The following is a 12456-nucleotide window of genomic DNA, read 5'->3' as shown; positions in this document are numbered from 1 at the left end:
TTTTAATTGTGAGTATCGCATGACTTTGTTACTAGGGGGACTGTGTTTTGGGGAGAAAGGCAGCTTCGAAAACATTACACTTCATCTGTCAAAGGTTCCCCTGGTGATTCATTGTAGCTTACATCAGTGACATAAAAACCAGAGCGATGGAAATCTGTTCAAATGTGGCGAGGCTCAATTTCCCATTTCATGAGAGAACAGTGGATAATATGTTGGACCCAGACCAGTAAGGGGTAAAATAGCTTCATCAGTCTTTTGAAGTCAGAGTGAGGTGGAGGGAAACAAGTGAAACGCCGATGCATAACACTGACATTTTTTAATAGAATTCATTTATAACAAATGGAACTTGTGTCAGCAAAGAACTGATTTTCATACAGACTTCTTTCGCCACCAATGTAACCTAAGTAAGAAAATAAAAAGCACTCCTTTCATTCAGAAAAAAAAACAGTTTACGCTTACAACTAATCAGAGGTAATTGTATGATCTTTTTAACAAGCCATTTTTTTACAATTTCATTATTTAATTTTCAGTCTATGCATCCAGACGAGAGATAGATAGAGCAGAGAACACAACGTTTATTTCTGTTGATGACACTCCAAGCTTGAATGGCAAAGCCACGAGAACAGATGGTCGGGGGACAGATTTTCTGAAGTCATCTGCTGGAGTAACCATGGCATCAGAATGGATGCTCTTTTTGCCACAAACTTTTTTTTTTTGTATTTTTCAGGAGTTGATACCTTTTCTGTGTTATTTACATACACACAAAGTGAACGTTTGAGGAGATTTTCTTTTTATAGATGGGTTCAAGTAATATATTATTGGGTTTAGAATCAATAGGGCAGTGCATAGTACAAAGATAGAGAAAGTGCAAATCCTCCTACCAGGCCAGCTTTGGCCGTTCTGCAATGTTTTACCATGCGTGTGAAAAATCAATAATAATAAAACAAAAATGAGATGAGAAAAATGAAAATACGTCGAGACTTGAACATAACATAACATTAGCCGCCATGAGGTTAAATAATAGCACTTTATAGCTCAAAGTTTACGACAAAAGACATCAGTTAAGCAGTCGACAAAAATGAAAACGGATGCTGCTGGAGTTAACAAGGGAAAGAAAATACCTGGAATGCACATCCACAAAGCCATCAGAGGGTACGGAGAGATTCATAACACTGCTCAACAGAAAGACTAGACACACAACAGACACACTGTTTAGCATTGTCAGGATAACAGAACTGGTGTTTAGTTTGCATCTGCTCTCTGCAGGGACACACGGTCTGTATTTCAAACCTAAGGCATGAAGAAGAAACCCTTCAGTGATGACCTGTACTAGGCATCGATTGGACCAAATCTGCTTTTAAAAGATGAACATGCAGTACGTCACTAGATTCGTTTTGGAGATGGACTAGTGTCTGTTTAGTTGAGACCAGTATTCTGCCATGTCATCCCTGACTGTTTGAAAATTGATACAGTTTTCCGTTGAGATAGTGATCTATTATAAAGTGTTACTCTAATTCACTCAGCCACAATAAGGCCACTGAAAATGAAAAGTATGAGTTCTTGAAATGTTCTTATTTGCATATATAATCTCATCATGTGACGAATGAATACTAAAGGTAAATAAACTATATCATTACATTTACTAAATGCCTGGAGTACTCAAAGGATACAATATGTTAAATGAAACATTATAAAACAGGCATAAATATAAGGCACTCTAAATGCAAAATCAAAAGAAATGTCATTACCGTCGAATGCTTTAAAGGACCACAAGAAAGTGACGTTTTTGTACCTTACCTATTGTGTGGAGCGGTGAATGTGGCTGAGCCTATAATTACAGACTGTGAAAGAGCCCGGAATAAAAAAAAATGCACCACTGATTCTTTGACTGGCATCTGACAATCCCACTCCCACACCTCCTCGCTAGTGGGGTGGGGGGGAGACAACATTGTCAAAAGTGAATAACATAGCCACATAAAACCCTACCCAAAAACACACGTATTTATTGCACAAGAAAAGATGCACTGAATCAGATTACAGTTTGTCCTACTGATGTGCATTCCAGTGAAAAATCTCTTCATTTCCCCCATAGCACACAACTCTCAATTTAGAATCCATATATTTCATAGACTTTTTACTCAAACTATGTACTTTATAATTATATATATATATCATGTAATATATATACTTTAATATTTTTACATATATTTGGCAATCTATATATATTCGTATATCCTATCAAATCCATCAGGGTGTCGCTTATCATCATTCTAACATGGAAGAACTAAGATAATCGGTAGCAGCAACTTCATACTTTGCTCATCCCTGTTGATTCCACAAAGCCCCAGTTTATCATGTGGGTAGTAATTAAGTTACCATGTACTGTATGTGATCATGGACAAAAACAGGCAAAAAATTCAAGACCAAAACATAACCACGGAACAAAGTTACGTTTCGGTGGTTTGAATCTTGTTCCGCAAACAAAATGGGCCCGAACTTAAAGCAAACCAAAAAACAGGGGAAAACGCAAAGAGATTCTCTGCAAAACAGCACGTACGTCAGAACAGTTCTACAGCTTAAGAAAAATGAAGAGTTACGGAAATATCACTTTTCTCCAAGCGATACATTTGTGTAAAAAAAGGAAATTCACACAGTTCAAAAAAAGCACATCAGCTGTATAATAAAGTACTAAAAAACTAAATCAATAATTTTATTTATTTCATAGAACTTTTTAACTTTACCCTCTCCCAAAAATTTAGATGATGAACGTAGTGGCAGGAAAAGGAGTATTTATTCATTATTACTTTGAGTCTGTCCTGCTGTCGTGGATCAAGCATTGTCTTCTTTTTCGATGGGTTGTCTGTGTGTACTTGATTGTGAAACTGATTTTTTTTATCTTTACAATGTGCATTGTTTTTTCCGCCGCAATTCTGTGTGCCTCCAATGCCTCTCGTAATGGTTCATATTCACTGATGCACTTCTGACGATGTCATTGTTGTTCGTTTACTTTTTTGTAGTGTTGGGTTCACTCAGTTTTTATGAACCCCAAAACAAATCCTTGAAGCAAAAGAAAAAGGTAATTCCGTACGATGCTTCAACAGTCAGGATTCTCCCACTTTGACACAGTCAAAGCGAGCCTTTTATTGGGGTTGGGAAATACTTGGTCCTCCGGGAATCTTCTTTTTCATTTTTTGACAAGTCATGTCACACATCCAACACTTAATGAGTTGTTAGCAGGAGTTAAGGAGTACTTTCTCAAGCAGGAATTTATGGCTCAGAAGAGAGGCTCGCTGGGTTTTCTTTCCAAAGGGCCCTCTGCTTTTTTCCTCCAATACTGGGTCTCCTACGTTGCATAGTGATCAAAGCTTCCCAGGTACTCCAGGCCAGCTCTGTAGCAGAACTGGTACTGATCCTGGAAACAAAGCGACACAGCTTTTTTAATGGGGATCCCAGTTCTACTGTACTGCCTTAAACCTGAACAACATGCATGTGAGAAAACGGGCAGTCATTCTGGAATGTGAGGTGAAATTACTGCGTATAGATTAGTTTAGCTACTTAATAATTCATAGTCTTTAACAATCTCATCGGACCTCTCAGGCAAGTAAGGCGAGTATACGATCAAAAGAGCTGAATCTTACTGTAGCAGCCACAGTACAGTTTGTACGTTGTTTACTTTGTAAGGATAGTGGGAAAGAAATGATGAAAAATAATCTCACCTCTGTCTGCACCATGGCTGGTCTCTGCGTCCGCAACATTTTCACCGTCTGAAAAATGTCTACTACGCCTTCGTATCTCATTCGTTCCAAGACGATGCTGAGGGTGATGAAAACTCCAGTTCTACCAACACCCGCGCTGTGCGAGAGATCGAGAGGGCAAAAGGAAGTTAGAGTTGATGCCTGAGAAAAAATAGTTGCTTCTAAATCAGATTTGCGTGCCAATATGCTAATTAGATGTTTGTTTGTAGGATTTGTGTTGTAATGTCTGTTTCCTGCCCTGGAGACACCCAAAGAATATTTAGTTGATCCAAACGCTACAAATGGTGCATTATACCAGATCATCGCTTACCTACAGTGGACTGAGATTGGTCCGTCTTGGCCGAACTGCTCTTTTGTTTTATGTACTTGGCCAATGAAATCAATGAAGCCCTCTCCTGATTTTGGCACTCCTTGTTCAGGCCAGTCTGTGAACTGAAACTGCCTTACTGTCCGTGACTGTCCATCCTGGGAGAACGAGAGGGAACAACGGATCATCACTGACTTGTGAAACATACTGTAGTGTTAAAGGCAATCAGCACTGGGAAAGAGCTGGTTAGTTGTGGCGGTTTAGTCTCCCTCATTTCTCAGTTTTCTAGCGTGAGATGGCATTCCTTAAAAAAAGAAAAACCCAGGAGCATGCGTCAAGTATGAACCATCAGAGCAAATGTTTCAGATGTCTGTCATTTTACCTGAATGTGTGATAATTCCTTTGATGTGCTACTCGACCGGGTGCTCGGAGAATCGACTTTGAGGGTGTGCATTACTTAAGTGATATTGTATTCCCTTGATAAGGAATGCAATCCCATTGAAGAGACGGTGTAACATGCACTACAAAGAGGGAGCCTGCATCAGTTCTCTGCGTAAGCCTTTGATGGAATTAAGAACTCTGGCAGTTCTCTGCTGCCGGCATCACATTTGTTTTTACACACTGACATGTGTCATAATTACCGCAAATATATATTTATGCGTATGTTACACTTAGGGCCATAGTTTGGTGTAAACAAATATTTGACATGCAGCCAGCATTTTGAGCAAATGACGACTGCAGTGATAAATCCAGCAAATTCTCATGTGTAACTAAGAATATTCTGTTGCTAAATCAGATCTCGTGGTGGAAGACAAGGCAACTGCACGTGGAAGGATTCCTTTGCAAGTTAAGCCTCAAACCCGTCACCCACAACTAAAGCAACAACTGAGGACTTTTCAATCTGTGGCTGTAGTGTGTGCTTACCCTGGCGTCAGTCACTTTGAATTCTCTCAGGATGTACTGGGGCATGTTGTATTCGGCCATGGGGTCCACCACAAAGTACTGGTACCTGGCTGACCTCTCTGCTGGCCAGTACTGGTGGCATTTTTCCTGCAGGAGTGGAATATGGACACCTTCTTACTTTATAGCACATGCTAGAATGTGTTTAATCCCCGCAATAGAAAGTGCAAGTTGTACTATTTCTGCTGATTGAATCTATTATGTAATGCCGGGTTCAAGGTTAGAGCATACAGTTTGCGTACCCTGCCCATTTCTCTGAGCTTGGTGAGCATAACGACGATCGTAGAGTTGTGCTCCCACAGCATTCTCCAGAAGTCCTCTGTGGTCTCTGCCAGTGGTCCCTGCGTGGCAATATAGGCTTTCTGTTGCCTGTGGGGAATGTAGAAATGCCGTAGTGAAAAAAGACGTGATGTTAAACCATTTGAACTCTGGTGATTGTTGGAGCGCTCACCTGTACCCATCGATGAAACTGGCATTGATGTAGTCGGAGCCCTCGACTCCCCGGATGGGCTGAAGACACACTCGTGTGGACTCGTATGGCATTATGTTTACAAGGCGGTTCTTGAACTTGTTGCAGGGGAGGTTGGCACTGATGAATCTTGACGTATGGGCTTTAGTGTTGGCTAAACGCTGCACGGGAGAGACAAACATGCTTTTCAGCAGTCATGCATTGAGAACAATTTGAATTGTGGAGCCTGAGGCATGAAAAAGTTGCCGTGGGGATTTGTTAAAGATCAAGCTCAGAATGTGATACTTGTGTGTGGCAGACGTGTGAAAATGTCAGGAATAAGAACACAAGAAGGTAAAACACAGTAATAGATGCCCAAGTGAGCCTAGGCTGAACAGGAGAGCAGTCTAATCTGTCCTGTTTATTATCGCTTAAGTGGAAACAGCGTCCGTCAGAGCACAAAGCACCAAAGCCTGGCTGCGTTAAGCAAGTCAACAGAGTGTACGCCACAGACTGCAAAGGACTGGATAGGGTTGGTTGAGCCCCTCATTGTACATGCAGTGTGGATTTCTAAGGTCCCTCCAGCAAATGTTCTGTGGCGAGGAAAAACCTATTTCATGTAAACCAAGACCCCTGTTAAGCACGGGGAAATCCGAAAGGGAGACGCAGCCTATGCTGGATTACGACATCGAGCCACTAACGGGAACAAAGAGGGAACCACAGGCCCCACGCTGTCTGCCGGCCCTAATAGGAGCTGGAAAAGAGTTTAGCAGGTTTAATGATAGCGGCGAAGCTGTGACAACTGGGCCACTGGCTACGAAGGGTGAAAATGTGCTGCCTGGAAAGTCTGTGTGTGTGCTTCACATGATGCTTCCTGTACCTTGAACTCTAGCTCCATGCCGGTGACATTCTCTCCGCCCTCTATCTGCGTCAGTTTCTGGATGTAGGCGTACAGGTTTCTGGCGGGCACTTCGGTGGTGCCGCAGTTGACGGCCTCCTGGAGCGCGTCGTGGATGAAGACGTACTGGTCCTCCGTCTGCACCATGTAGTTGCGCTGGGCCCGCATTAGCGTCACGTGCCCGTAGATGTCCACCGTCTTCTCGTGCTTGATCCGCTCCAGCATGGCATCGATGACGATGAAGCAGCCCGTGCGTCCCACCCCGGCGCTGTGGTCACGACAGAGGAGTGTTAGCTCGATCAGATCCATTATACCACTCACCAACGTGTTCAGATTACAGGGAAGTCCAGTAGATGGGGAACTTTTGTGGGGTTTTTCTGCCTAAATCTGAAGAAGTCCCTTTCTCCAAGTGACATTGCCAAAACATAATCTTTCCGTGCCAAGTTTGTCACTGTAGGGTGAACCATTTGGCTTGGAGAGTAATTAAATCTGAAGTGGCGCTGTGTGGAGGAGAGGGCTTGGCAGCCAAACCTCGGGCGGTCTCACTGCTGGATTTGAATCTAGTCTCCCCTCTCTGGACCCCACCTGTGCTCTTCAACCCACCACGACTAATCACTGACGCACGAGCAACCGCTCACCTTCATCTCGTTGGCCTGAAAAGCGCCGCTGCACCTGATGCACAGGTGAAGGCAGATAGTCCTTCATTAATGTGCCAGTAACTTCTCAGGAGGGCAGCTGACTTTAGTTAATACAACTAGATTAGCACGGTACACGTAAAAGCTCTGTCGGGCTTTGAAGAGGCGCTGAAATGCAGGTCTCTTTATTAAGAGGCACATCTGCACATTAGTTGTGTTTTACATTAGTGTGGAGCACTGCAATGGAACAACAGCGTCAGACAAAGAGGGCAATGGTTTACTGTTTGTTGACCTCTCCCCGCAGGCCAGTCTATAAATGTGGTCTCTTTTGGCAGATTGCTGGCAATTTAGAAACGTTCACCTGTTTACATGACTGGTTTTATTACCCGCACGCCTCAGCGTAACGCAAGATGACAATATATTAATCGTAAGGTGACAGTGTGATGTTAAATCTCGTTGGTTAAGTTTCCTCCCACCTGCCGCAAAGCACAGCATTGACAAGACAAGTGCTTGCACTTGGCACTCGAAAGTAAATAGGTTATTCAATCCATTAAGCTGACATGCCCATGAGGTGTGAGCCATGCTCTCCTCCTCCTGATGGAGCATTTGTTTTTCATTTGCTCTGAGGAACAAGGCCTGGGTTGAGAAGGAAATCTCAACAGGGAGTAAAGTTGGTCCCTGGAGGCCAAGTCTGCTTAATGTGCCATGCTATACTGGGACTGTGCTGCGGATGGAATAAGACACGTTTTGGAATCATTGGCTTTAACAAATGAAATGATGATCACTTTCAAAATGGCTGACTGGCTGAACGTGACTGAGCCCGTGACTCCAGGGCGCTTACAAAACATGCCGTCAGGAAAGAGCCGCCAAGGCGTCTCAGAGATATGTGAAGAATGAATCACATCCAGGTCTGAGAACACCTCTGGCCTTGGGGTGCAGAAAGCAGAAGTGATTTCTCCCCTTTAGCCCAGCTGTTTCTAATCTGAAAACATTTTACAGTGCAGACGTGAATGTGGGAGAGTGATGACCTGCTGGAGAATAAGTGACAGAGTGACAGCGCTGAGCTGGGGAGACGGAGGGAGAAGAGAAACAGTGGGGGAGGAGGTGTCATGTGGGCGGAGATGCCTGCTCTTATCTTGACCTTTTGTGTGTAGTTCTCAAGTTCGTTTTCTAAATGACTACATTGTGTATACACCACAATTTGTCCTAAATTTAAGATCAGGAGAGGATCTGAACGTGTGTAGTGGTGGCGTCTGCGCTGGTGGCGTCTGCGCTGGTGGCGTCTGCGCTGGTGGCGTCTGCGCTGGTGGCGTCTGTGCTTGTGCAGAGAGCCGTCTGTACGTTTGACGCAGAGCTCGCAGGCCGCCTGCACTAATGACCTGACACCGGCTTCTCAGCCAGTCAGGCCCAGCTGCTTTGGACGTCGACGCACATTAAGTTTTAGGCTAATATGCTTTCCAGGAGATGAGGGAATAGGGGGCGGGAGAGAGAGCAGCGTAAAATGCAGCTGCAGTGAGTTCCGAGAAGACGAAGCGCGAGCAGCAGAGAAAGCAATTACACGTGCATTGTTACCAAATCTCTCGCTGTTAGCTAACCTGTCACTGTTTCTGTTTTCTGCCCATTGAGCATTAAAACTCACCAGAATCACAGCATGGCTGCTAATGGCGTAAGTAATAACCTGCAGAAATCCTTTTTTACGTGAAAAGCAGACGCTCCCCTTTCGATGCTTGCTCATTGCTTTGACCCCCTGCTGTGGTTCAGCCGTGGCGGGTCTCTGTGGTCGCTAGCTTTGGGCCATGCCGTCGGAGGGGGGAGGAGACTGTGGACGGGTCCCCCGTTCACACTCACACCTACAGGCACTTGAGCGCCTCCAGCTGACCTGACTGACTGACACTGACTTCAGAGGATGAGATGGAGCCACACAGAAAGGACTTGAACCCGGGCCTTCTGGGAGGTGACAGTAACTACTGCGCCGCCATAACACACGTTAATGCTGAGGATACAGTTGGTTCTACGTTTTCAGTTGTTCTTGTCAAACTAATTGTGTCTTGTCCTTCTGACCTCTGCTGGTGACTGAGTAGCTAAAAGTCTACAGCTTAGTTCAAATAGGTCCTCTGAACCTGGTAACGCTGCTCCAGCACGCCCACATACAGAAATACATCGCACTGAATGTTTGGTGCACAAACTAATCAGGCATGTTTCATAGGGGTCTTTATCTGCGTTGTAGCTGCTTAACACTGCTAACAATATTTTGCAGGCATGTGCATGTAAACCACAGCTCTATTTAAAATTGCGCCTCTTAAAAGATTTGGCGCTGGGGAATGACTACATCTGATAGGAAGCCAGAGGAATTAAAAGCTCCCATCTGCACAGTGACATTAATTCCCGCATTCTGCTTCATTGTAAAAAGTCAGGATTTTCAATTTGAAGTGATTCAGCAACTAGCTATAATTAACTTCAGCATGTGGTAATTCCAATTCTAAAGTAATCCCCTTTCCCTTTTTTGTCACTTTCTGACACAAGTTTATATCTGTTACGTTCACTATCACAGTTTCTTTATTTTTACTGACTCTTCTGCCACATTTGGTCTCTTGTGTGCAGCCTTTGATGACTTTATGAGTTGAGGGGAGCCAAAAGTCTGTTATATCTTCGTGCCTCTGTTGGGAGTCTGGCCGCTTATGCAGCTGAGGGAAGTGAAGTTGGCGTGAAAGTGGAAAGTTATTTGTTTCAGATGCAGTAACCCAGGGGATGAGCCGAGGACTTGTGGGCTGCTGATGTACAGTCTCAGCGGCGTAGCAGCAGAGATGACAGGTCTGTGTGTGTTTGCGTGTCAGGTTGTAGGAGGAGATGTTGGAGTTTCTCGAGGGCAGTGACATTACTATGCTTTGAGAATACCTCGAGATTTAAGTGTCATCTGTATAAGCCAGGGGGCTGATATGTTTGAGCAACAGTGTCTTCCTCTTCAACTATTGCTGAACAGGTGCAAAGGAGATAATGTTTTTCATTTAGGTGCGACCAACCTCATAGTCCTTCATGTCCTGTTTGGCCCATGCTGTCATTAACATGCATGCAATTCACTGTCCTGACTTGTCATGTCGTACCTGCAGTGCACCACCATGGGCCCAGCATCCGGAGGGTTGCAAGCTTTCACCCGCCTCAGGAAGGCCAGGAACGGGGTGGGGTGCTCTGGTACCCCGTGGTCCGGCCAGGCTGTGAACTGGAACTGCCTCACCTCCCTCTTCTCACTCGAGCCGTTCTGAACGTGGACCAGAAGGAAGGTTAGTGACCACCTCACCTCACGCGGCGTCACGCTAGCTAATGGCCCTCAGATCGAGCTTACTTTGAAAAGTGCAAATGTCCTGACACAGTATGTGGCCAGTTCCACCGTGTCGAGCAGTGTCACTTGGATGAGAGCGTAGGTTTCGGTCCCTCTCGTGGGCCAGTACTGGTCACATTTCACCTGCAGCAGAGTTACGTACGGAATAGGCAGAGATCAGGGTAATTCAAACAAATGAGCCTGGACTTTATTCGTCAAATGAGCTTCCTGAAGGCGGCCAGCTTCACATCTACAGTAACCACCAAGTGAATTAACGGTTAAATACAGTAAGTGCACAAATTGTCCTCATTCCCACTGACTGGGTTTGATTTTGCTGATCAATGAAATGGCAGAAGATATTTGTATAGCGCCGACAGTGCTATTAATTGTTCTGACGTACTCTATAATTACAAAGGTAACCACAGTTTCCAATCATATTATCCGCTCCGCTTTATTGCCATTCAGCTTTGTTTCTCAGTAAATGGCCAATAAAACACTGTTCCATTATGGCTATACTGCTCAGCTGACAAAGGGAAGCGCTATTGGAGCTGGGGAGGAAATAACAGGGTTTCCATTCAATTGTTTTTCTTCATATTGTCCATTAGATTTGCTGCAGGTTTAGCAGTATGTTGAGTGCTGGAAATATCAGCACACTCATCAGCACATCCTTTTTCCTGATGCTCTGCGCCACTTGAATGGCACAACAGCTGGTCACCAGCAGCAAATGATTCACTAATATGAACTATACTTCTTAAAAGACCACTGTCATATTTACACAGAGCAATAAAGTGAACGTGACACCGGGAATATTGGAATGATTCATAACAGCCTCTACAAGTAGTAACGCTTTAAATATGCAAAACATACAGATACAACTTGAGTGGCTCACAGCAGATGATTGATTTAATGTGGGGCTGTTAGTAGCTACAAAGGCACATTATGTACCACAGATGTCACACAGCAGAGGTGTCAGGAAGCCTTAATAGCAGAGCCAAGAGACAATCTACTGTATATAAGCAAGCATCTAAGGAGAGAAAGGCATGTGGGACCTGAAGGACTGGGTCCAGAGAGTGTTTATTTGCTTTGCAGACTGGAAGGATCCTGAATGAAACCTTGTGTTTGAATTGAGTCAGCACCCTTGTTAACACTATGCCAAGCTCTTAGAAAAGGGAAAGAAGTGTGAAGGTCAGTAGCTTATGAAGTCCATGCAAGCTTTCATGTGCTCAGTCACACCCTGCGAGAAGTGCCAGAGAGAGAGAGCGGGCGAGCGAGGAGTGACTGAACACAGCTGGGCTTTTTATCACCGATTGTAATCCAGTGCCTTCAGCAGTGCTACGCTAATGAAGAAAGCCACTAATCAGTCATGACTAAACAACAGCAGGGTGTGTTGTTGCGAAGAGAGAGTTGAGTGGGTAACAGAATGCAGTGTGACGTCTGGTATAAATACGAAGGCATGTAGAGTACAGTAGGGTGGATCAGAGGAGAACGCGCTGTGCAGGAGGACAAACTGAACGTGTCACTCAGGAAGCTGAAGCTCACCCTGGATCTCTCCTCCAGCTTGGTCATCATGACGATGATGGCGCTCCTCTGCTCCCAGATCATCCTCCAGAACTCCCCGAACGTCTCCGGCAGAGCTCCTTGGGTGGCGATGTAGGCGTTCTGCTTTCGGTAGCCATCGATGTAGTTGGCATTGATGTAGTCGCTTCCAGGGATACCTACAAATACACAGTCATGACGATTACTGGGTGATGAGGAAAGAATTGTTCGATTTGGGATTAGAGCATCCCAAATCGAACAATTCATTTAAGCTTGATCCACAATAACATCAGATTCCACTGTTCCTTTCCTCAAATCTGGCACTTTAAACTTTAGCCCCACATTTGGAGCCAGTTTACCAGTGTACAGGGATTTGTATTTGCCACCAACAATACATTTAAATCCGCATTTCTGCGTCCCTCTCCCCTATCTGCAGCTGACTTCCAGATAAAACCCAGTCTGTAAAAGTCAGGCACCTCACATGCTGGAAAAACAAACCAACAGGAAAAACTAGCAAAACAATTTCCCCTCCCCTGCCACACTCCCTCTTCCCTTTGCTTCTATTAAATGAAAGGCACAGCAGCCTTTTCGAATCCTGGGG

At 44.5% G+C, this 12456-nt stretch overlaps 2 protein-coding genes across 51 annotated transcripts in view; one reads left to right on the top strand and one right to left on the bottom strand.

Moving 5' to 3' along the window:
• Positions 1-301: 301 nt before the first annotated feature.
• LOC114851385 (receptor-type tyrosine-protein phosphatase delta-like) overlaps positions 302-12456 on the bottom strand; it is a 269652-nt gene continuing 257497 nt past the window's right edge. For all 49 annotated transcript variants that reach the window (XM_029143182.3, XM_029143203.3, XM_029143194.3 and 46 more), the window contains 10 exons: positions 11859-12034; positions 10344-10463; positions 10105-10259; positions 6351-6636; positions 5474-5652; positions 5265-5391; positions 4987-5112; positions 4066-4220; positions 3717-3852; positions 302-3412 (listed from right to left, as the gene is read on the bottom strand). In XM_029143182.3, coding sequence (XP_028999015.1) covers positions 3344-3412; positions 3717-3852; positions 4066-4220; positions 4987-5112; positions 5265-5391; positions 5474-5652; positions 6351-6636; positions 10105-10259; positions 10344-10463; positions 11859-12034 — 1529 coding nt within the window. In that variant the 3' untranslated portion in view covers positions 302-3343. The remainder of the gene's footprint in view (positions 3413-3716; positions 3853-4065; positions 4221-4986; positions 5113-5264; positions 5392-5473; positions 5653-6350; positions 6637-10104; positions 10260-10343; positions 10464-11858; positions 12035-12456) is intronic.
• Positions 10142-12456, top strand: part of LOC114851386 (5,6-dihydroxyindole-2-carboxylic acid oxidase-like) — a 323305-nt gene continuing 320990 nt past the window's right edge. For both annotated transcript variants that reach the window (XM_029143235.3, XM_029143236.3), the window contains exon 1: positions 10142-10281. The gene's annotated coding sequence lies outside the window, so the exon portion shown is untranslated. The remainder of the gene's footprint in view (positions 10282-12456) is intronic.

This window comes from Betta splendens, chromosome 2, assembly GCF_900634795.4.
Source record: "Betta splendens chromosome 2, fBetSpl5.4, whole genome shotgun sequence".
Lineage (NCBI taxonomy): Eukaryota > Metazoa > Chordata > Actinopteri > Anabantiformes > Osphronemidae > Betta > Betta splendens.
The sequence above is the reverse complement of the archived record's forward strand: the minus strand, read 5'-3'. Positions and strand labels throughout refer to the sequence as shown.